This window comes from Alternaria incomplexa (genome assembly GCF_024043165.1).
Source record: "Alternaria incomplexa strain BMP 0042 chromosome Unknown scaffold_1, whole genome shotgun sequence".
In the NCBI taxonomy this organism is placed as follows: Eukaryota; Fungi; Ascomycota; class Dothideomycetes; order Pleosporales; family Pleosporaceae; genus Alternaria; species Alternaria incomplexa.
In genome coordinates, this window is record NW_026249850.1 from 2,123,737 (window position 1) to 2,147,700 (window position 23,964).

A 23,964-nucleotide genomic window follows, 5' to 3' on the forward strand; every position below is an offset into this window, starting at 1 on the left:
GTGCTCTTGTTTGAGAGCGATGCTCACCTTTGTGCCCTATGTGCCATCTCAGTATTAGGTACGCTTGTAAGTCTGATGTGCAGCTCTCGCCAAACTCGAACCGATTTTTGAGCTGGCACTGTGATACGGTCTCATTACTTTGAGTACATTGGAATGGCATTTTCCGAAGACGCGTGGACTGTTGTGTTCAGCTTGATGCACAAATCGCCGTCAGTACCGAGGACTGCTTCGTCGCGAACCCCTTTTCGCTACACCGCCATGCAACGATGCAAGCCGAACAGAACACGAGCAACGACGATTGTCGCCCATCCCAATGTTGTTTCGACCGTGAAGGTCGGTCAAGGAGCCTTCGGTCATGCGATCTATTCTTGTGTCTCGCCTGTCGGCCGGCCAATAGGATCACCTCGGGCTGTTAGCCCGGGTTCAAAATTGGCAGCAGCTAGCCAGCCTCCGTTAATTCATTGCTGGCATCGGCCCGTCGAGGTGTCCACCGCTGCGTCACTCACAACACATTCCATTCGACGTTTTGCGCACACGCCATGTTTGCTTGCCGGCATTTCGGAGAATAGGCCTCGCACGACCCTGAGTAGCAGAGACCATCGTGGCGCATGCATTATGCGAGACCAAAATATGGAGCATACGGAAGATTCTATGGGCCAGTGCTCGTGTTCGGATCGAATGTGACCTCATGTTGCTGTATTGTTGGGGTTACTCTCGTACGGCCGCGAGGAGACTGTATACGAGGTCGCTGTGTATATAAGAGCTGGAGGTCTTGCTCTATAGATCATCATCCAACACAAACACATTCAAACATCAAGACTACATCCACCAACCAGCTTACCATCTTCACCCTACACTACTTCCACACCCAACTACAATCAAGATGAAGTTCACCACCGCTGCCATTGCTGCCACCGCCGCCAGCCTCGTCACTGCTCTCCCTACCGACTCCAAGATCAAGGACGGCGATGTCTTCACAATCCAAACCATCCGCTCAGGCAGCGACTTCCAGTACAGCACCTTCCAGGCTGTCCAGAACTCCCTCGTGATCAACGCAGGCCAGCAAAACGCTTCCTGCGGTCCGGAACCCCACAACTACGCTTCATTCCAGCTCAGCAACGGCAGCCTCTACCTCTACACTGCCAACCCTCCTCAGCAGTTCTTCGTTGACAGGTCCGGCATGGGCCAGGGCGTCATCCAGTACACCACCGGTGCTCAACCCATGGTGAAGAACGGAGAAAGGACTACCTTCGCCATCAACGACGACGGAAACCTTGCCTTCCGTGACCAGACTGGTGAGGACATCGAGTTCCAGGCTTGCCAGCCTTCTCTCGGTGGCGGCTACTCCGTCTGGTTGGGCGGTGTTACCCGTCCCGCTGGAGCCGACGAGTGCTACGGCTTCATCGCAAGGGCGATCAAGGAAGAGAACCCCACCAAGTGCCTCTACACCCAGTACCCATAAGGGAACTGCAACAAACACCTTGGCTTGGTCCAACCTGGATTGTAAAGCCTACACTGTAAATATTTGAGCAACCTTCTTTTCTTGTAAATACAATACGTAAATAGACAATCATTTCAACCCAAACAACCCAGACCTTGATGAAAATGATATTGTTTGCAGTATACAGGTTGACCTGCCGCTTCCTGTGGTATGGTGTTGTGACAGTTTTCCTACAAACCCATCACACAGCTGGATGAGATAAATGAACCGGTATTGAGAGTGAGAGATAGAGATCCAGCTCATGAACGAAGACTGCGTCATGCTAGGAACTCATCGCCACACTGGACGAACAGAAACCATTGAAGAAGAAAGAGAGAGGATGACGCCCATGTCAAAAGCAAAACGAATATGGTGTGGACTTGGATGGGAAAGTGGTGAGGTTCGGACTACGCCGAGCGATCTTCTGCTGGCTAGCGCGCCATGCTGATAAGCCGCAGGGTCCGCTCGTCCCTGGGCTAACGCAATCGTCGTCTTATCGCCAGGCACGCGTTACACGTGCACCCGTCACATTCGCCCTGAGACGCCATCTGACTGGTTCCCGAGCAGCAGATCACCATCATGCCCCAAACGCGGCCCTGCGTGACCTCGCCCGGCGTGATGGCTGGTACTGCGCCTTGAGTGGCTATGTCCTCTGGCCCTTTCATCCCCCATAAACACCCATCCCCAGCGCCATCGTCGGGGTGGCCATAGTACACCTACGCACTACCCTACCTCGCCCCGAACCTGTTGCACCAGTCGAATCGTCGAGAAGACATCTCGGGCTCTCCGTTGACGCACCTACGGAAAGCAACCCGGCGGCGACAGACTAGACTAGAGGACCGACCTTCCGCATCGAGGAGCAGTGTATTCGCTGCCTGCGAATCAGCGACAGCAACGTGAAGGCGTGTAATCTGAGCTGCCGTTACGGGAGGGATCGATCCGCGAAAGCTTGTGTAGTCTTGTTGCACAGCGCCAAATTATCTCCTCCGTCCTTGCAGTAGTACGAGGCAAGCGGGAACATGCCGGCCATGCTAGACTCCCTGGTGGGAGCCGCGAGGGAGAAGGTACATAACGCCGCGGCTTCCACTGCAGAGATGTTGGCAGCAGAATCAACAGCCATGCCTTCTCTCAAGACCCTCAGCAAGATCGCCCTTGGTGGTGCGCAAGTCATCCTCGGCCATGGAGGACGCGTCATGGGCGACTTTACCCAAAGCTGCCCCAATGCTCAATTGAGCTGCCACAACACTACCGCCGTGGAGAACCTGTGCTGCTTCAATGCGCCGGGCGGACAGATCCTACAGACGCAGTTCTGGGATGCTTCGCCTGCCACTGGACCAGAGGATAGCTGGACCATCCACGGTCTATGGTAACTTTGCCCTTCACCTGCAGCTACCTACTCAGGCTAATCATACTGTCCAGGCCCGACCGATGCGACGGCACCTACGATGCCAACTGCGACTCCTCGCGCGCTTACTCCAACATCACCGCCATCCTCAACTCCTTCGGCGCAACCGACCTCCTTTCCTACATGTCCACGTACTGGAAAGACTACAAGGGTGATGATGAGTCCTTCTGGTACCACGAGTGGGCCAAGCACGGCACCTGCATCTCGACGCTCGAGCCCGAATGCTATGACGACCACAAAGCCACAGAGGAGGTGGTTGACTTCTTTCAAAAGACTGTCGACCTTTTCAAGACTCTGCCAAGTTACGAGTGGTTGAGCGCAGCGGGCATCACACCCAGCACAAGCAAGACATACACTTTTGCTGCCATTCAGAGCGCCATCCAGGCCAAGCGCCCCGGTGTCGAAGTCACGCTAGGCTGCAAGTCCGGCGCGCTCAATGAAATCTGGTACCACTACGATGTTCGTGGTAGCGTACAGACTGGCGAGTTTGTTGCTTCAGACCCCGATGGCACGAAGTCGACATGCCCCCAGACGGGCATCAAGTACCTTCCCAAGAACGCTGGATCCTCCCCTCCGTCTACCACCACGACTGCCGGTGGACCCGCACCCACCTCTGCGCCTGGAACGCCTTTCAGCGGTAAGGGCTACCTTAACGTTGTCGTCAATGGCGCGAAGAAGGGATGTATCATTTCCAAGGGCACCTGGTACACGACCGGTACCTGTGCGACTTTCACCGCTACCGAGGCAGACAACGGCTTCACTTTGTCGAGCTCCAAGGGCAAGTGCGGCATCGTCGGTGGAGCGCTAGCTTGCGACGGCTCTGCCAGCGTGACCGGGTTCACAAACGCGGACGGTAACTTGGCTGCTGGCGGCAACGCGCAATGGAGTGCAGACAAAGTTGCGTCGGGCAGTACACAGCAAACTGTGTACGCTGGCGGAGATCACTCCGCTACCTTTTCGATTACCTGGCAGTCGGCGTAAATGCGACAGCCCTTAGCATAGACTTATTAGCATCCAATCCATGACATCATCACCTGTGAATACTGTGGCAGCCAAGCTTCGTGAAGTTGTGATTGACATCGTCTCTCTCGACTGTGGCTGCTTTGAGTGAAGAATGTCTTCGATCAACGGCACAGCTGCTGCGCGGACCCTAGAAGTTCACATTTGTGTAGAGCTTCATACCTAAAATAAATGGTCATTACATAATCCGCAGGGCGCAATAGTCTTGAAAGTTCAAGTCATTTGTTTTACATTTGATGATCGAGACATGCTGGTTAAGCAGCGTATCCCATCAAGAGTGCAGGGCACGCTAAGAGCATTTCATCGCGTGGAATCCTCATCTCCAGGTATCTAGTTTTTGTCGCCCTAATCATGTCATTCCTCGTAAATCCGATGGTGTGAGCTGTTGAATATGCCAGTCCAAATTTGCCTTTTTGTTGAAACACCGTAACCCGCTTGGACAAAGAAACGCCTGTGTACGCCGCCTACTCTGCAAGAAAATTGTGTGTAGACTTAGATGGGAAGAGGGAAGGTAACAGCCCAGGCCGCGATCTCCTTCTTGAGGTCGTTAATCTCCTGTACCTCGCCACTGGCAACCCTGCTCTTGAAGTCCTTGAGCTTGTTGTTCTCCTTGGGGAGCTCGCTCTGGATCTTCTTGCAGAGCTTGATGCACTGGTCGATGTAGTTGGCGATCTTCTTGAAGTCCTCCTCACCCAGGCCACGCGATGTCATGGCTGGGGCTCCGATACGGATACCCATGGGTGTGAGAGCTGACTTGTCACCAGGAGTGGTGTTCTTGTTGCAGGCAATGTTGACTTGCTCGAGAACAGCCTCAACACGGGCACCATCAAGGGCGAAAGGCTTCAGGTCGAGAAGGACCATGTGGTTGTCGGTACCGTCAGTGACAAGCTTGTAGTCCATGCCCTTGAAGGCAACCTCAAGTGCCTTGGCGTTCTTGATGACTTGCTGCTGATAAAGCTTGAAGTCCTCAGTCTGCGCTTGCTTGAGCGCAACCGCGAGCGCGGTGATGGTGTGGTTGTGGGGGCCACCCTGGTGACCAGGGAAGACGGAGAAGTTGATGGGTCCCTCGAGGTCGTAGAGTGTCTCCTTGCCGGTCTTGGGGTCAGTCTTGCGAACGCCCTTGCGGAAGAAGATCATAGCACCACGGGGTCCGCGAAGGGACTTGTGGGTGGTGGTAGTGACAATGTCGCAGTATTGGAAGGGCGACTTGTTGACACCAGCAGCGACCAGACCGGAGATATGAGCCATATCCATCAGTAGGTAGCAGCCGACCTTGTCAGCGATCTCGCGCATGCGGGCGTAGTCGATCTCACGGCAGTAAGCGGAGGTACCGGCGACGAGTACCTTGGGGCGGTACATGAGGGCGTTTTGCTCGAGCTGGTCGTAGTCGATGAGGCCGGTGTCGAGGTTTACGCGGTAGGGGAAAGTCTCGAAGTATGTGGAAACAGCAGAGATCCTACTTATGGTCAGCATGTCATCCCAATACATATCGCTCGATCTGTACGCACTTCCTCTGCGGTGTTTGGTAGCCGTGGCTCAAATGTCCACCGTGTGGCAGGTCAAGACCCATCAGCCTGTCGTGTGGCCTCATGATGGCCTGGTAGGCCTGGAGGTTTGCCGGGCTACCACTCAAGCACTGTACGTTGACACCCCACTTCTCTGAGTCGAGGCCGAAAGTCTCAAGGGCGCGCTTCTGGCAGAGCAACTCGATTGAGTCGATGTGCTCGTTGCCACCGTAGTAGCGGGCACCAGGGTAACCCTCGGAGTACTTGTTGGACATGGGCGAGCCGAGCGCATCGAAGACAGCGCGGGAAGTGACATTCTCGGAGGCGATGAGGAGGATGGATTCGCGCTGACGCTGGATTTCCTTCTCCTGCGGTGTTTGTTAGTACAAGTATAAAGTAAGCAGGTAATGGCATAGTCATACCATGATCTGGGCGACCTCTTGGTCGGTGTCCACCAGGGACTTTTCCATGAGCTGTGCCGCGTTAGCATTGCGCATCTTCTCTTTGACGCGGGGCAACATACGTCCTGGTGGGACTTGGGGAGTGCGTAGCTAGACATGACAGGCAATCAAATGAGGATGTGGTTTGAGGAGAGGGGGATTGAAAGAAAAAGATCGGAAGATAGCAGTAAGACTACAGCGCCTTTAAGCAGTCAGAGCACTAAATGTCCCTCTCATGCCAACCCCACCAATTTTTCTGGACGCGACAAAATGCCCTAGGCTCGCTTAGGTATGGCGCCATCGATAATTGCACTCTGCGGCCGGTCGTCGGAGGGACTCGGGCAGGCTTTGCGAGAGTGTGCAGTCAGACCTGTTCTTACAAGTTGTGTAGATGTAGCATATGAGTGCGCATTTCATGGTAAGACGAATCTTTCCCGTTTCGGGTCAAAAAGGCAGGTCGACTGGCGGCTCCGCTACTGCATTTCCCCGCGTTATGCGAGAATACCCCGGATGTCAATCGGGAGATATGAGCTATGGCGGAATTCCATCGCCCAGCGGCCATGGTTCCATTGCTACTGGACGAAAGGAGGCATTGCATTTAACTTCTTTGACTGTCACCCGTCGGGAAAGCATCGCTCAAGTTGGGGTAAAAGTTTTTGACGTATCCAATTCTCATTCTTTCATTTACTACATGAATACAGCCCATCCAAGCGTTGCTTTCAGTCGAGTCATTCCTCCTTCGTCTAACCATCGTTGGTGAAAACCAACACTCGCTCATGGATCAAATTGATCTGATGCAAACAGAATCTCCAAACGCCGGGTATGCCAGAAGAATTGTGAGCAGCAAGCTGCCACCGCGTCGCCCAAAATAAAAGGGTATGTAACTGAGCTGAAGAAGTGAAGGCCGAGTAAGCTCGGCGCCAAATTACACAATCGCGCCAACAAAATGCTCATCCTTTCGTAATTATGTTTTGAATGTATTCGCAGCCGGTTCGGTCCTCTTAGTCGTTGTCGGTGAGACGGTCGAGAACAATGATGCTGAGAATCATAACGAGCAACCCGATGGTTACTATTATGAGGAGTACGAAGCCGAACCAACCAAGGACCATGGCCGATGTACCGACACCAGACTTGACGCTGCCGTTGCCCAGATCTTGCACGATGGTTGCTGCTGCGACGGATGCTGTGTGTTGCCACAAGACTGACACCAGGACGAAGATGGATGAGATGAAGATGAGCGCAAGGGCGACTTGGGAGACGGGCCGCGACGGGAAAGGCTTGACGTCGACGTCAGATCCGGTTCGCTCGTCTCGCTCCTCGTGCCATCCGGGGAAGGTGGCGAGGAGGATGAAGGTGAAGAAGGCGAGGATGATGGCGACAATGAGCAGGTATGGGAAGACAACCGCGTCCTTGAACGTGGCGGCAACCCAGACAAGGTTGAGGGGGTCCTGGTCGACTGAAACGTTGTCGACGAGCGCAGTGGCGTTGTTGGAGCAAATGAAGCCACCACCGTCTCTGTTGATGCAGATGCCGAAGTAGCCAACGCGCACACCGAGCTGTGCGTTGCCGACAATGTTGGCAATGGCGGCTGTGACACCGGGGTCGACTTGTTCAGGTGCGTAGGTGGGTGTGAACTTTTCGTACCACATGGAGATGAGGAAGATGCCGGGGATGAGCGGTGATGTGGATGAGCATCCTGCGAGTAGCAATGCTGCGAGAATGTTAGCTGTGCCCGTCTGCTGTGGTTTCGTCCCAACTTACATAGCAATATTATCGCAATTGCAATGAGAATCATGAGAACATGGTGAAAGCCAAGAAACGGTATTAGCCCTGGGCATTGTTAGTCGTGATCGTTCTCCTGGAAGCTGCGGTGTACTTACGTTGCATGCTAACCGCGAACCGTAAGTTCGCCATTGTGAATGTTTCTCTCCTTCAACTGCCTCTTATGGGCCTGTGTTCTCCCTGCGCCCCCAGAGGGCCGGGTGAGATGAGCGGGGAAGTGCACTCAGACTGCGGCTGGTGATGGTCTCTCTCCTGTGAGGGTACGAGAGTGGAAGCGATGGCGTCTTGTCCCAAGTGTACTGAGTCGAATGCGGGACGCGGGTCGATGTTGGTACGCTCGGCTGGATGGCTCTACAGCGGCGGTGGATGCACTGCGACGACGATGGTCAGATGTCTCCTGTGTGGAAGAATATTCAAAGTGTGGGTGGTAGCGTGGAATGTGACTTCTCTCTTTGCCTGCAGCGACGGATACTTTTGCTGTTGCGAAAATGGTGATGGCTGGTCTGAAGTGGCTGGAGGTGGTTGGCTTAGTCCATCAACAAAGCGGGTTGTCGAGGGGACCGAACACGAGCATCCTGCCCCGGCCGCCCCCAACCGCCAATCGCACGCCGCGCTACTGCTGATCCGAGCGCGTTCCTGCGTTAGAGCCTCCTGGCAATGTCCCCGTCCAGCCTCTGCATTTCCTGCGACGACGTGGCGCCTTGCGTACGGTACCGCCTAGAGCCCTGCCGCGACCGCTCTTTCGCGTGCGCCATCGCTGTCACCGCAGAACGCGTCGTAGCGCGATGCACTGGAAGATACCCGCTTCGACAGCGCATACCGCCATGTACCGTATATAGCAGTCGGTGTGCCGCCGACAGTGCGCGGCCGGAGATTCAACAATAAAAAGCATCACGCACCTCTATGTATCTGAGCATCCTACCATGCCACTTGGTCAACATGTCGTTCTGCGCACTCCTGTATGTTGAGTCCAGGCACATGAGAAGGCGGTCGTCGACACCATCACGTGACGCTTTCTGGGAATATGTAGGCATGGAGTCAACGCGACAGCTTCAAGGCGACCTCAACTCAGGGCTGCATGTTTCCATGGCTCGGCATCGGGCCCTGAAGTATTATCCGGTGGCCCTGCAGCGACGTCTCCCAAACATGCACACGGCGGAAGCTTGCGCTGCACCCTGTTTACATGGCGGCAGACCACCTCCTTCATAGTCCCTAGACCTGCCCGTCGAGATCGCTGATCAAGTTATAGTGATTGCGCATCCAGAATCTCAACGTACGTCAGTGATCAGCAGAGTCATTTCGTGATCATGACAACGCGAGGCTAGGTGCTGAATAGAGGCAAGCATGGGGCTCCGTTGACCTGGCGATCGGACTTGAAGCTTGATTGTTACACCCTGTGCCCTTGGAAAGACGGGATGATGTCACCGCTACTACACGTGGGGTCGCGCGTCCGGCGCAGGGACGCAGGGACCTGTAGTGCCCTGCCCCACCACCCACCAGGCATCAAACTTCACCCAGCGGTTCACGATACGCATGCTCGACTACACACGACTAATCTTGATACCCACTTGATCAATAATCGCAACCTGGCAATCGCGCTCAAGGCGCAGTATAACGTCCGCAACATCAGTTGGCTAGCTCTTGTCAACACGGGTCAGCCACCGTGGAAAGCTTGCTTTCATCGTTGATCCATTCTTCCATCCCTGCTCATTCGCCTCTTATAGTGATATGCAAACAAGCGAACAAGGACGGCCTATCACGAAAGTAGATGAAATCTAGACCTACTCGGATTGCCAACTGAATGACGTCCTCGACGTGCTGGGCATACGCCGTGGTTTGTGGCTGCGCTGTTTCATTCTGGGCACATGTCAGTCAGCACTCCTGCTGAGACTGCGAACGGCAGTCACGAACCATGACGTAGCTGCTTGGGTCCGGGGAGCATATAAGCAGTGCTCACCCTGCACTGAAGATAGACCTCATCAACATCCACACCTGCAACTTCAACCAACTCGAATCATCAACCACCTACATCACACTACCTCAAACTAAACCAAACTACCACCTTCAAAATGGCCGACGCATTCCGCAAAGACACCCACACCAAGCTTGGTGAGAAGATGGTACGCCACCTTCACCTTCCATTCTCCACCACCTTCACTAACACCCCCCTCAGCAACCCCAATCTTCCAAGTCCACCGGCACCAAGATTAAGGAGTCCCTGACTGGCACCGGCGACAAGGTTGCCCGCGAGCTCCAGCCCGACTCCTCCAAGACCAACACCCAGTCCACCATGGACAAGGTCGGACGCAGCAAGGACAACAACGTTCACGGCTCCACCGGTGGTAGCATCGTCGACAAGGCCAAGAACACACTTGGAATGGGTCACCACACTACGGGAACCCATACCACCCACACCCACGGCAGCGGCTTGTAAGCGTTGTGCTTGCTGTTGACGGTGGACGAAGGAATGAGATACCCAACTGAGGCATTATGAGATACCTTGCCTACGGGCTAACGAATTAATATCCTATTACACTATGACTTGATGCCTGTGTCTATGTTCGACTGTGCCGCGTATGCTTGATCCTGGTGACCCCCTGGTGTTATGAACTTTTCACTGTCTATCAGCGCAGCGTAGCCACTGTGCAGTTCCTGAAAATCGAACGTGGTATGAGAACGAAGATGATTGAAACAATCGATGGCGTCAAGCCAAAGGGTATGCGTGATGATAGACAAACTCTCGTACAGCTTATGGGTAATCTATAATTTGCATAACATCGTAATAGTTGCGTAAGCGGCGCATATACGTGCGCAATTGCTTGCCATAGGTGTGAACATGGAGCTCGCGATCAAGTAGGCATCGCCATCACGCCATTCCACCCGCCTGATGCGCCTGCCCCTCCGCCTCTGCCACCACGCCCAGAAGGCCTCCCTGCCGTTGCGCCTCCCGATGCTCTGCTGCTACTACCCTTCGATGCCCGCTTCTTGACACCCGCAGAACCCTTACCAAAGCTCGCCCTCTTGCGAAAAGGGCCCTTCTTGTACCCTGACCCAGAGGCTTTCGATCTACCTCTTGCTGCTGGTGCCTTCGTTGCTTTGGACGTAGAAGGGGCTGCGCCGCCACCGAGCTGCGTGTATTTACTGTTGAACTCCGCCACGGCTTGGTTTGGGAATTGGCTGAAGTGATGACTCGTGTGAACTGCATCATCGTCGTCCTCGTCCTCGTCGCCAAACTCGCCATAGAAGGATTCTTCTTCAGATTCTTCTGCAATGGGTACCTCCTCTTCGTCCTCACTACACAGGTCCACGACGAGCCGATGGTTTTGGTCGACAACTTCTTCTTCTTCGTCATCATCGTCAATCTCGTGAATGACTCTGGATTGCTGGGGTCGGCGATTGCGAAGCTGTGGATTCCGAGGTACTGGTGTGTCGTCCCCGTAGAAGTTTCTTGTGTTGTCTACCAAGGCCAAAAATTGCCTGCCATATAGATCCACCATTTCCGGCCTGATACCCGGGATAGTCTTCATCTCATCCAGATCCATAGGTAGATCAAGACCCATTTCACGTAGTACTGTGTCTGTGAAGATGGCTTCACGGTGGTTTTTCTTGTCTTCTATGCCCTTCCTCAACTGCTTGGCTCCGTTCATGAAGTCTCGCAGAACATCGGACTGGAATTCGCTGAGTCCTTCGGTGCGTTGATCTGTAGTAATTGGAGCTCCGACACCCTTTGCTTTCGTGCTTCTTGATGGCTTGGCGACACGTATTGGCGCAAAATCGTCATCAACCACGAAATCGTCCGCCTCGTACCCGCGGGCGGTCTTACTGCGGGCGGGGTGTCGTGGAGCTTCGAATGCATCGTCATCGTCGTCGTCCTCTTCATTATAGGCAAACGATCGGATCTTCTGCTTCGGTGCGCGTACGGGGGAGGGAACATTGGTAGACGGAATCTGAGTTTGGGTTTTCTTTGCCTTCTTGACAGCGGGTGCTTTCGCGCGCGCTTTCTGTGGCGAAGAACGAACTTGAAGCTTGAGCTGCTTTCGTTTGCTCTCGTAGTCGTTGCGTGCCGAAGCAGGCTACAATCGTCAGTATGTAGAATACAGTCAGGGCAGTAAATACATACGTGTAAGTAGTTCGTCGCGAAGCCAACTTTGTTCACCTTGCTTCTTTCCTTGAAGGCCCCAGCGTCGAGCAGGTGTTGGAAGATGCGTTCGTTGTCACCGCGTTCCAAGTCCTTGCCGTAGCCCCATCCATACTCTTCTAATCCAGAGCGTTTGATCTTCGCACTGCCCGCGCCACGGAAAGCGTCCACGCACTGGTGCATCGTCACGTTGTCCTCGTGTACCTGGCTCACAAGTTTGATGGCCATGGCAGCGTAGTCCGTAAGGTCTTTAGTAACAAACGTCGCATCTGAGCGACAGTTGTCGCACGTCGAGTTGCACTTAGAGGCATCGAATGCTTCACTAAAGTATCCGAGTACTTGAGCGCGGCGACAGTCTGCTTTGTTTTCGCAGTACTGGATAACAGTTCTCAGCATATCGCTCAGTCGCTGTTTCTGCTCCCAGCTACCTTCGCCTTCCTCGATCATCTTGCGCAATATTCTCGAGTCGGCATATTGATAGTACAGGTAGCACTCTGAACGTTTGCCATCACGGCCAGCTCGACCGGTCTCTTGGTAGTAGCCTTCTAAACTCTTGGGCAGCGAGTGGTGGATCACATATCGTACATCAGGCTTGTCGATTCCCATACCAAAGGCGATGGTAGCCACTATGACATGATATTCGTTCTTCTGCCATTTGCGTTGGACTTCGGATCGGTCTGCGGATTCCATTCCTGCGTGGTAGTGATACGCACGGATGCCCACATCGGATAGCTTCTGGGCCACTTGCTCACAGCTCTTTCGTGACAAGCAGTATATGATGCCGGATTTCCCAACATATCTCTCTTTGATTAGATCAGCGATGCTGTCGATGACGCCTTTGGCTTTTGGCACAACCTCGTAAGACAAGTTGGGGCGGTTGAAACTCTGGGAGAATTGACGGCAACCCTGGATACCGAGGTTTGCTACTACGTCAGTGCGGACAAGCTGGGTCGCAGTCGCGGTCAGTGCAATAACGGGTACTCCTGGAAACTGACGAACGACGTCTCCAAGTGCCTTGTAATCTGGCCGGAAGTCGTGGCCCCACTGACTGACACAATGCGCTTCATCGATGACGATGCGGGCAAGATTGCCCCCAGAATGCAATTGCTGGAAAGCACTGATCATTCTCTGGTTCTTGCTGAGCATCTCGGGTGTTAGATAGAGGATCTGTATGAACTGTTGGGGATCCCGCTGACGTAGCCCATCCATTATCATGTTCTTTTGTGCTGCGGTCGATTCTCCGTTGATCAGAAAGGCCTGCATCCCAAAGCGCTGTTTGCAGGCCTCCACTTGATCCTCCATCAAACTCAGGAGCGGAGATACTACGATGGTGACTCCTCTCGTCTTGCCTGAGGTAATTACTGATGGAAGTTGGTAACAAAGAGATTTGCCACCTCCCGTAGGCATGAGCACAAAACAGTGTTCGCCAGACAGCGTCGTGTTTATAGCTTCCAACTGTCCTGGACGGAATCCTCGCAGACCGAAGCGGCGAATAAGGGCGGTCCTTAGATCTTGTGACCAAGGGAAGTTCATACCAGGATGATTCTTAGCAGGCATATCCAGCTGCTGCTTCTTCGGTGAAGCTTGCTGGGCTGGTTTAGGCTTGGCTTTATTGGTAGAAGTTTCGCGGAACACCTCACGAGATTGTGTAGTGACGTGATTCCCAGCCCGCTCGCCCTTCCAATCAAAACCACCTGGTGCCTGATTCTCAATGTTGGTGATCTCGTGAAGGAAGTCATCATCGTCGTCCGGTCCAAATGCCCCACCAAAATCATCGTCGTCATTGATCTCAATGGGTTGGTGAAGTTCGCCCATGTTGTTGCTGAACAGGGTTTCGTTCTCTTCAAAGTCAAGCTCGCCAAACTCATCTGGTGTGTGTTGCGGAGCTACTGGCCTTGATCGCTTTGGAGAACGTCGGCGCTCTGGCGTCTCAGGCACTCTATGGGATCGCTCTTTTGACTTCGCTTTTTGCTTTCCTGCCATGTCATCATTCGCACGGGCACGGGAGCCTAGGTTTGGAGGCGGTAGTGGGGACGCAGCTACTTGCTCTTCTGCGAAACGGATATGCCGAGTAGGCGTCCACAGTTCCTGAGCGGGAGCCTCGGGTGGCCTACCGTATTGTGTCTGGGGGATGCGATGTGAGCCTGCATCCCTTGACGCTTTTGGGTGTGGGCGGACCGGGCTCGCTTGGGTTGATTGTATGACCACATTACGGCTGATTTTCGTTTCAGTCTTCACAAGAGGTGTTGACTGCTGCTTGATGGCTGCCGCATCCAGTAGGTAAAACATCTGGATCAGAACATCCTCGTTCATCTTGAACAGTCTGCTGAGGGTTTCACCGTCCGCTGCATCAAATTGACCGATGTTCAAGTCATCCTCTAGCTTCTGTTTGACCCTCTGCCGCTGCCCGATTAGTTCCTCGTGTTTGGATTTCAAGGTTATCAATTGCTCGACTGCCTCCTTTCGTGAACGAGCGCGTTCCATCCTTTCTTGTTCGCTTGGATCAGGCTTGCCAAACTCGGAAAGATGTGCTACAAACGCAGCCCTGGCATTATCCCATGCCGAGCTTGCAGCGTTGAGGTGTTTCTGCAATCTTTGGCCTTCAGTGCCCAGGAAGGTATCCATGGATTCTCTGATGGCATCTCTCCTTTCCTTTGGAAGTTCGGAAGAGCTTGGTACGCGTTTTGTGGATGCAGGCACTGGTGTGGGTGTAGGCCTTGCAGCCTTCTTTGGAGACTGAGACTTCGCTGGAGTGGGCATAGAGTCCTGTTCCGGCTGATATGGGCTTGGACTTCTTACGGTCTTCGAAGGCGATCGTATGGGAAGCTGCGTTTGACTGGCACCTCTGGTGAACTCGGTCATCGGTGTTTTCTCGCGTAGTTTCTTCCCCGTTGGAGTGGGTGATTTCGTCCGGGATTGGGTATCGATATCCATCTCATCCAGTGCACCAAATTCTTCATCCTCCGAGTCCAAGACCGCATGCCCAACCCTCTTAGTGCCAGGTGTGTCCAACCGTCGATCATTTCTAGCCATAGCCCCGGTCTTAGCGAGATCGTTCTTCCGGGGCGAAGGACTACGCGTTTGCTTCCCCATTTTGCGAGCGGGCGCATTTTCCGAGGGTGCGCGGCTCAGTGACTTGCGTTTACGGGGTTGTGAGGCTATCGCATTCTCTGCGTTCGCCATTTGTCTCTCCTCCTCTTCTAATTGCAACATAGCTTCCAGGTCGTCGTCTTCTGCTGTCGCGATATGCTTTGACTGTTTACCTACACCGTCTACGATGGTTGAGTATGGTGGAGGAGGGCTGTCGGGGGCCATGACCATATCGTCAATATCGGGGAAGTCATCATCGTCGACGAGCTCTGGACTGAGCGCATGAGCCTTGCGAACAGGTCTGGGAGACTTGGTGCGACGTAGGTCTGCCTCGTACTCGTCGCTCTTTCGTTTCCGACCCTTAGAGGTGCGCGTTGGAACTGGAGAGGAGCGACCCGCGTCGTCACCAGTGAGATCGATTGAGTCGACATCAACTGGCTCGCGGTACTTCGTTCTCGCGGTAGCATGTTGGGAGGCAGGTGTGCCAGTATTCCCAGTGATACTCCTCACATTCGCTGATAGATCTTGTATGTTGTTCTTGAAACTTCCAACATCACTCGGTTCCTTTCGTTCCCTGCCTGCTGATTTGGAAGAGGATACATGTTCAGGCAACCCCGCTAAGATGAGTCTAGGCTTTCCACTCGCTGGAGTGTGCCTCAATCTTGCCATATCCAAGGTCGCGTCTTCCGTGCCTGGCGGGTTGTGTATATCAATAGTCCGTGTTCGAGCGAGAGCGCGGGGTGGAGCGGGACGTTCGGCCGGTAGTGCTGGTGGGGGTGGTGGCGCGGAGGCAGCTTCAGGCTCATCGTATCCTGCGTGGTCGTCCAAGAAGGAAGAATGCTGTGGAGAAATCGTAGCTGAACTCGTCGGAACTGCGTCGGGATCGTATGCAACGAGCGAAGCCGCGGGCGGAATGAAAGGCTTCTCTGCGATCAACCACTTGAGATGTTTGCTAAGATTGTTCTGAGGCATGAGAGCGTCGCATCGTCGGTGTGAGTCCGCATGAATATTTTACGCGTCAGTCCGTGTAGGCATCGCGATTTTGCAGGCGTGATGGTGGCGATGTCATCGATAGCATCGTTGACCGTGTTGTGCTAACTCCGGAACGCGCCGCGCTAGCACCAAGTCACGTGCTGGGTGGATGCCGAAGAACCTCGAGTGGACCTGCCGCTTTGGAGCCAAACGTGCCGCTTGCTTCACGAACCCGCTCAAGACAGCCAATCGCGAAAGTGGCCCGCTCGATAGATCAAAATATGGCGCAGGTTGCGAAGGCACATGTCGCTTCCGGCCATCCTAGGTAATCATCGCGAAATCTAGGCTCTTCATAGAGTCAGACGCGTCCCGTCACTCGTACAAACACTTCTCGCGCCAACATTTATATGCTGCACTTCTTTACGTTCCAGCATCCACCACGGAAACGAGCTGTGAACGTTCCCAGTTCTACTTCTTTACGCATCAATTTAATCCATCATGGAGGTCCCAGCTCACGACCTGTTCCAAAGACTGTCGACGTCGATCTCAAAGCTATACTTAAGCCCACCGCCTGAGAATGTCCTTCCCTCAACGAATACGTTGAGTGCTGCTCGCTCTATGCTTCATCCCCACCTCCAGAGCCAGGGCGTGGGTCTCGAAGAAAGCATACGGCACATACAAGAGGACCTCGCCCCAGCCTTCAACAGTAGTTCCCGCTCTCCTAATTACTACGGCTTTGTGACCGGTGGTGCGACACCAGTAGCACTGCTTGCTGACAACCTGGTCACAGCCTATGACCAAAACGTGCAAGTTCACCTACCAAATGAGACCATCGCCACAGACGTTGAGGATCGAGCTCTTTCTCTATTGTGCGAGTTGCTCAATTTCGAACCAGAACAATGGCCACATCGCATATTTACCACAGGTGCGACGGCAGCCAATATCCTGGGGCTGGCGTGTGGACGAGAGTATGTGATTGCTGAAGCCTCAGCACATCGTACAGACGTCGAGATTAGCGTTGGCGAACTTGGTATCACGGAAGCTATGCGGAAAGCTGGTATCGACGAGATCCAAATCTTGACCACGGTACCGCACTCATCGCTGAGCAAGGCGGCAAGCATACTGGGTCTGGGGCGGACGAGCGTTAAGTGTCTAGGACAGCCAGATGCGCCGCACAAATTTGACATGCAGCTACTCAAGAAGTCTCTTGAGCGACCTGGTGCCGCATCGATCGTGGCTATCTCTGCATCAGAAGTCAACACAGGAGTCTTTGCGACTTCTGGGCTAGAAGAAATGCAGGAGATGCGAAAGCTGTGCGACATGTATGGAGCATGGATACATGTGGATGGTGCGTTTGGGCTCTTCGGCCGCATATTGACCTCACCCGCGTACTACTCTATTACCCGAGCTTGTGAAGGTCTTGAGCTTGCGGATTCGATCACAGGTGACGCGCACAAGCTGCTCAACGTACCATACGACTGTGGCTTCTTCTTCTCTCGACACCGCAACATCGCTGAACGCGTATTCCAGAATCCCAACGCGGCATACCTCGCTTCTGGGAACGACGCGAACGCCATCATGTCACCACTGAACATCGGACTCGAGAATTCTCGACGATTTCGAGCGCTGCCGGTTTACGCCAACCTTGTTGCGTATGGTAAAGAGGGCTATCGTACGATGTTGGAACGACAGATTGAACTCTCGCGAGGAATCGCAAGATATATTCTGGAGACTGATGGATATGAGCTCCTCCCTCAACACGATACTCCTCAGGAAGACGTCGTAAACAGCATATACATCATTGTACTGTTCCGTGCAACAGATGAAGCACTAAACAATCAACTGGTCAACAAGATCAAGGCAACGAGGAAAATATATGTGTCAGGTACAGCATGGGACGGGAAGCCAGCATGTAGGTTTGCAGTTTCTAACTGGATGACGGACGCCGAGAGGGATTTGCCCATCATCAAACAGGTGTTGCAAGCCATATTGTCCGACAAAGAGAGTGTACAGTCGAAATAGCGAACTGTATTTACAAGAATGGAACGAGTATGAGCGTATTACATGTCCTCCATCTTGTACACTTCGTATACTGGCTCCTCGTATGGGTGTGCTCTGCTTCCATCAGCGAAATTGATCATCACTAGAGATGGACAGACTCACTTTTTCAGTGCTTCCACGGCTTTGACAGTTATATCGCGCCCTATGCACATGGCCTCGACTCTGTACTCGTCCACTTCTTGTAGTTCACCAGCCTTGCCAATCTAAGAGCCGTTGTCAGCCTTCACTGTTCATCACACTGTGGCTCTACGTATGCTTAAGAAACCTACGTGAGGGTCGGCAGCGTTGCCCGGTCTAAATTGTCCCGTTCCTCTGCTTGTGAAGCAAACTTCCGTGTAGCCCCCTGGGCCTGGATAACGCCCTGCACCGGCACTCAAGACAGCGGTCTTGCAGGCGCTGAGGGCAGAGGGAGGGACGAAAAATACAATCTTGAACTTTTGCAGACTTGATGCCATGATTACGCAGGCAGGAAGCGACGAGTATGATAGTTACACAAAAGAGGTTGGAGTACCCGCAGCCTTTTGGTCTCAAAGATATGACTGCAGCTGAGATCCACGATGATGTGGATGTACCCAATCGCAACGGTGCCTGGGGCGGGGCTACCTTCACGGCAGCTGCACAGCACCGCATATGGCAACCATTAGCAGTTTGGTATGTGTGAGGCAGAATCTATTAGCAAAACGCGAAGCCTGATAATGGGAAGTCTGTCTAAGAACAGAATTAAAGACGGTCAAGTTTGGTGCAGTCTGACGGTTGAAGGGAAGGCGGCGGCACGTTAGCCCCGCGCCCCGCTACAGGCAGACCGCACGTGTCAGGGTGTTTGTTTACCTGTGCGCACAACACTAGGAAAGTGTCCAGTTGCACAAGGATACTCCGCGCAATTCGCGCCCAACCACGATCAGCCCACAGCCATAGCAATCATGGCTTCCATGTCCCCGAGGAAATCTACGCGCGCCGCTGCGACGCGCCGAAAAGCACCCGTTGTCGACGACTCGGACCATGAGGAAAACAGGACCCCTACGCCCGAAGTCAAGCAGGAGGAGGAGGAAGAATTCACACCGGCCCCCGCGCCACTCAAGACGGGACGGGGACGGGGAAGGCCTCGGAAGGCTGCAGCCCAGAATGAAGAAGCGACACCCAAGCCCGCAGCGAGGCGGCGGACGCGCGCCACAGAGTCGGTCGAACCCACGCAGACGCTCACACCCGCGATAGAGAGGACCACCAGGGTGGCTTCACCCTCCAAGGCGGTGCCCAAGAAGCGCGGCAGGAAGCCACGTGCTTCTGTCGCTGCACCTCCGGCTGAGGATACCTCGCACTTGCTCACTCCTGAGCCTTCAATATCGCCCGAGCCTGAGGTTGAGCAGCCGTCCGAAGCCACCGTTACACCAAGCTCGCCGCTTGCCGATACTACAAACGACACGGCAGACGATCCTACGAATGATGCAGTAGACGATCCTACGAGTGACGCTGCGAGCGATGTTACCATGACCGACCGAACGCCGGAGCCCGCACCCGCACCTGTGCCAGAATCCGCACCCGAGCCTGTGGCTGAGGTTACCCAGATAGAACCGAAAGACGAGTCGCCCGTACCGGAGCCGAAGGTCGAGGCTGAGCCTTTATCAGAGCCTCAGCCCCCAGCCAAGGTCATGGAGGATCTCGGCACACAACAAACTATGCTTGAGCCTATAGATATTGTGGTCAAGAGGCGAGCGGCAGGTATCCCCGCGTTGCATGAGCCTGTAGCGCCCAAACAGCGGACGGTAATCACCTGGCTCGTCCTCAATAACTTCAAGAGTTACGCTGGCCGACAGGCGGTTGGGCCCTTCCACGCCTCCTTCTCCTCCGTGGTGGGACCGAACGGCTCCGGGAAGTCAAACGTCATCGACTCGCTTCTCTTCGTCTTCGGTTTCCGCGCAAGTAAGATGCGACAGAGCAAGCTTTCCGCCCTCATTCACAATTCGGCGGCGTTCCCGGACCTGGATTACTGCGAGGTCGAAGTCCACTTCCAAGAAGTCAAGGACCTCCCAAACGGCGGCCACGAAGTCATCCCGGACTCAGACCTCGTCGTCTCTCGAAGGGCGTTCAAGAACAATTCGAGCAAATACTACATCAACAGGAAGGAGTCTACATTCACGATTGTCACCACCCTGCTCAAAGACCGCGGCGTGGATCTCGACCATAAGCGTTTCTTGATCCTGCAGGGTGAGGTTGAATCGATCGCGCAGATGAAGCCCAAAGCACAGGGCGAACATGACGATGGACTGCTTGAGTATCTCGAAGATATCATCGGCACGTCCAAGTACAAGACACCCATCGCAGAGTCAGAGGTTGAAGTGGAGACCTTGAATGAAGTCTGTCGTGAGAAAAGCAGCCGTGTACAGCACGTCGAGAAGGAGAAGAGCAGTCTGGAAGAGAAGAAGAACAAGGCGCTCGCCTACATTCGTGACGAGAACGAGCTGGCCTCGAAGCAGTCCACCCTCTACCAAATATATGTGTCCGAGTTCGACGATCACATTCAAGTCACCCAAGAGTCTGTCGGCCAGCTCCAGTCGCAGCTTGATGAGGAGTTGCAGAAGCACCAAGGCAACGAGGAAGAGATCAAGGGGCTTGAGCGACAATACAAGGCTGGCGCGAAAGAGTGTGAGCAGCTCGAAAAGAAGAACCAGGAGTACCAGAAAGAGGTGGCCCGCGTTGACAAGGAGACGGTCAAATTCGAGGAGAAAAAGAAGTTCTTGGCTAATAAACAGAAGAAGCTGGAGAAGACCAAGGAGACAAGTGGCTATGGTCGATCGGAGGCAGACAGCCTCGCCAAGCAGTACGCTGCGGACGTCGAGCGCTACAACGAAGAGATTGCTGAGCTCGAGCAGAGCATGGAGGTCGAAGCGAAGGAGCTTGAGACGATTCGCAAGAGCTTGGCTGGTAAAACACAGGGTCTCTCCGACGAGATCGCTGCAAAGCAGAAATCTTTGGAACCTTGGAGTGCCAAGATCAACGAGAAACAGTCCGCTATTGCAGTTGCTCAGAGCGAGCTCGACATCATGCGTGAGCGTGAGAATGCAGGTGCCAAGGGTATTGCCGAAGTCGAAGCAAAGATCGAGAGCTTGGAGGAAGCCAAACAGGCGAAGGTTGCAGAACTCGATGAGTGCAAAGCCGAGAGGAAGCGTGTCGAGAAGAACGTCCAAAAGACACGGGCTAAACTTGAGGAGATAACTCAACAAGAACCGGCGCTGAGGTCGAAGCTATCTGGCGCACGAGCCAAGGCAGATGAGGCTCGGGCAAGTCTCTCTTCCGCTCAGACTCAAGGCAACGTTTTGACGGGTCTGATGCGTCTGAAAGAATCAGGACGTATCGATGGATTCCATGGTCGACTCGGAAACCTAGGCACCATCGATCAGAAGTACGACGTTGCTATCTCTACAGCCTGTCCGCAACTAGACAACATGGTTGTAGACACAGTAGAGTCTGGTCAGCAGTGCATTGAGTACCTACGGAAGAACAACCTCGGTCGCGCCAACTTCATTCTCCTGGATCGCCTCGCCAAGCGTGACATGTCGCCAGTGCAAACACCCGAGAACGTGCCACGTCTTTTCGACCTCGTCAAGCCTAAGCACGAAAAGCTCAAGCCTGCATTCTTCCAGGTTATGACAAACACACTGGTCGCCGAAGACCTTGACCAAGCTGAGCGTATCGCATATGGCGCGAAGAGATGGCGAGTCGTCACCCTAGATGGCAAGCTTATCGACACTGCGGGTACCATGAGTGGTGGTGGAAGCAGAGTAGTCAAGGGAAAGATGTCTTCCAAGCTCGCGTCTGATGTTTCAAAAGACCAGGTCACAAAGCTCGAGCATGACCGTGATACACTTGAACAGACCTTTGCTGAGTTCCAACAAGAGCTGCGCGAGCTCGAGACTGCACTGAGAGACCTCAATCAGCAGATACCCGAACTGGACACCAAGTCACAGAAGCTTGCGCTAGAACTTGAGAGTTTTGATCGCAATATTGCGGATTGTCAGCGCCGCATCAAAGAGCTAGGTAGTGAGCAGACATCCACGAAGACCGACAAGGGTCGCATCGCATCGCTGGAGAAGAACATCGCCACGATGGAGAAGGAGGTCTCTAAACTTCGTGCAGAGACTGAGGATATCGAAGCGGAGATCAAGGCTCTTCAGGACAAGATCATGGAAATCGGAGGAGTCAAGCTACGAGGTCAGAAGGCCAAAGTCGATGGTCTTAAGGGACAGATCGATACGTTGACCGAGCAAGTGTCTAATGCACAAGTCGCGAAATCAAAGGAAGAGAAGCAGTGCGTCAAGCACGAGAAGGCACATAACGATGCCATCAAAGAGCTCGAAAAGCTTGCTCTTGATGCCGAAAAGGTTGAAGAGGATATGGCTTCACAACAACGCGACGTTTCCGGAATCCGACAGCAGGCCGAAGAAGCGCAAGAACAGCTCGAAGCCAGGAAAGAGGAACTTCAATTGGTCAAGAAGGAGCTCGATGAGAAGCTGGGCGAGCTCAACGAGACGCGTGCGGTCGAGATTGAGATGCGCAATAAGCTTGAAGAAAGCCAAAAGACTCTGAACGAGTACCAGAAGAAGCAAGCATACTTCCATGACAAGCTAAGCAAGCTCGCATACCAAAATGTCACCGACTTGGGCGAGGAACAAGAAAACGGAGGTGAAGGTCTCCCGTCTTACAGCAAAGACGAGCTTCAAGACATGGACAAGGCTACTCTCAAGGACCAAATCGCCCACTTGGAGAAGAAGAACGAGTCCACGCAAGTCGACCTAGCGGTCCTCGCCGAGTACCGCAAACGTGTCGAGGAGCATGCTGCGCGCTCTACAGACCTCGCTTCTGCTGTCAGCGCCCGTGACGCTGCAAAGCACAAGTGCGAAGAGCTTCGACGTCTTCGCAAAGAAGGTTTCAAGGCTGGTTTCGACATCATCACTGCGCGTCTCAAAGAGATGTACCAGATGATTACCATGGGTGGCAACGCCGAGCTCGAGTATGAAGATACACTCGACGCCTTTTCCGAGGGCATCCGGTTCTCAGTAATGCCTCCGAAAAAGTCATGGAAAAACATCAGCAACCTTTCTGGTGGTGAGAAGACTTTGAGCTCTCTAGCTTTGGTGTTTGCTTTGCATCACTACAAGCCTACACCGTTGTACGTCATGGACGAAATCGACGCGGCGCTAGACTTCCGCAACGTGAGCATCGTGGCGAGTTACATCAAGGAGAGGACGAAGAACGCACAATTTATTGTTATCTCACTTAGAAACAACATGTTCGAACTTGCATCGCGGCTGGTCGGCGTGTACAAGGTCAACCACATGGTAAGCTCATTTCAAGTGCACATTCAATGGCTTCAGCATCGTTTACTGACTCATTTTAGACGAAAAGTGTTACGATTGAGAACAAAGACTATATCATCAAACAGGCTTGATGATTGGTGGGCAACGAAGACTCTTGGGATTGGTGTTTGGTGTTGGGAGTAAACTCGCGGGCACGTATTCGGTATGAAGCGGAATGGGTTGGGCTAGCTGCGATGATACCATACTGAGATACATGCGGCTTGGTACTGAACGAATGCAATGTTGAATGTCATTATCATTACATCTATAGAACCTCGCTTTGAGCACTGATATACCTAACTGCGCGTTCAAGGTTGCGCGAATCTACAGTTGCACGAAGTTACATCAAACTAGATTTGCTCACTCTCCTCCCTTAGGCTCTTTGGGCGGTAGTAGTGTAGTCGGTTTCACTTCCCGTCCATTTCATCAGTCATAGCGGCTGCCTGCGCACACAACAAAACTTCTCGACCGAGGCGTTGCTACGGTTTCCAACGTCCACACAATCGCCCCTCGCCACCTCGGATCTTTACCTCATATACCGCTTGCACTTGTCTTAGCTTTGACCATTGCTAACAACCTACTCAAGTACGTCAACACGGGTTGCACCAACTTTTAGCCTACACCACATACCCACCTCCTGCCTCTGCCCCTACCTATACCTATACCCGCACCACCTTCGAAAACCCGCAACCACTGCACGTTCTCCACCAACACAAAAGT

The 23,964-nt window shown here is 53.5% G+C and overlaps 7 protein-coding genes across 7 annotated transcripts; 5 read left to right on the forward strand and 2 right to left on the reverse strand.

The window, feature by feature from the left end:
* Nucleotides 1–883: 883 nt before the first annotated feature.
* On the forward strand, nucleotides 884–1,462 carry J4E90_000761 (uncharacterized protein; the record flags this gene model as incomplete). Its single annotated transcript, XM_051430356.1, has 1 exon — nucleotides 884–1,462. The coding sequence occupies one exon, from the start codon at nucleotides 884–886 to the stop codon at nucleotides 1,460–1,462; it is 579 nt and encodes a 192-aa protein (XP_051295843.1).
* A 1,112-nt stretch (nucleotides 1,463–2,574) lies between these two features.
* J4E90_000762 (uncharacterized protein) lies at nucleotides 2,575–3,866 on the forward strand (the record flags this gene model as incomplete). Its single annotated transcript, XM_051430357.1, has 2 exons — nucleotides 2,575–2,846; nucleotides 2,900–3,866. 2 exons carry the CDS (start codon nucleotides 2,575–2,577, stop codon nucleotides 3,864–3,866), a joined length of 1,239 nt encoding a protein of 412 aa, XP_051295844.1.
* A 531-nt stretch (nucleotides 3,867–4,397) lies between these two features.
* Nucleotides 4,398–5,969, reverse strand: J4E90_000763 (uncharacterized protein; the record flags this gene model as incomplete). Its single annotated transcript, XM_051430358.1, has 4 exons — nucleotides 4,398–5,361; nucleotides 5,414–5,778; nucleotides 5,833–5,883; nucleotides 5,934–5,969. 4 exons carry the CDS (start codon nucleotides 5,967–5,969, stop codon nucleotides 4,398–4,400), a joined length of 1,416 nt encoding a protein of 471 aa, XP_051295845.1.
* An 882-nt stretch (nucleotides 5,970–6,851) lies between these two features.
* J4E90_000764 (uncharacterized protein) lies at nucleotides 6,852–7,764 on the reverse strand (the record flags this gene model as incomplete). Its single annotated transcript, XM_051430359.1, has 3 exons — nucleotides 6,852–7,561; nucleotides 7,612–7,680; nucleotides 7,731–7,764. 3 exons carry the CDS (start codon nucleotides 7,762–7,764, stop codon nucleotides 6,852–6,854), a joined length of 813 nt encoding a protein of 270 aa, XP_051295846.1.
* Nucleotides 7,765–9,701: 1,937 nt separating this feature from the next.
* On the forward strand, nucleotides 9,702–10,066 carry J4E90_000765 (uncharacterized protein; the record flags this gene model as incomplete). Its single annotated transcript, XM_051430360.1, has 2 exons — nucleotides 9,702–9,752; nucleotides 9,806–10,066. 2 exons carry the CDS (start codon nucleotides 9,702–9,704, stop codon nucleotides 10,064–10,066), a joined length of 312 nt encoding a protein of 103 aa, XP_051295847.1.
* A 6,264-nt stretch (nucleotides 10,067–16,330) lies between these two features.
* J4E90_000766 (uncharacterized protein) lies at nucleotides 16,331–17,854 on the forward strand (the record flags this gene model as incomplete). Its single annotated transcript, XM_051430361.1, has 1 exon — nucleotides 16,331–17,854. One exon carries the CDS (start codon nucleotides 16,331–16,333, stop codon nucleotides 17,852–17,854), a length of 1,524 nt encoding a protein of 507 aa, XP_051295848.1.
* Nucleotides 17,855–18,813: 959 nt separating this feature from the next.
* On the forward strand, nucleotides 18,814–23,336 carry J4E90_000767 (uncharacterized protein; the record flags this gene model as incomplete). The annotated part of the gene is made up of 2 exons (XM_051430362.1): nucleotides 18,814–23,226; nucleotides 23,286–23,336. 2 exons carry the CDS (start codon nucleotides 18,814–18,816, stop codon nucleotides 23,334–23,336), a joined length of 4,464 nt encoding a protein of 1,487 aa, XP_051295849.1.
* Between the last annotated feature and the right edge of the window lie 628 nt (nucleotides 23,337–23,964).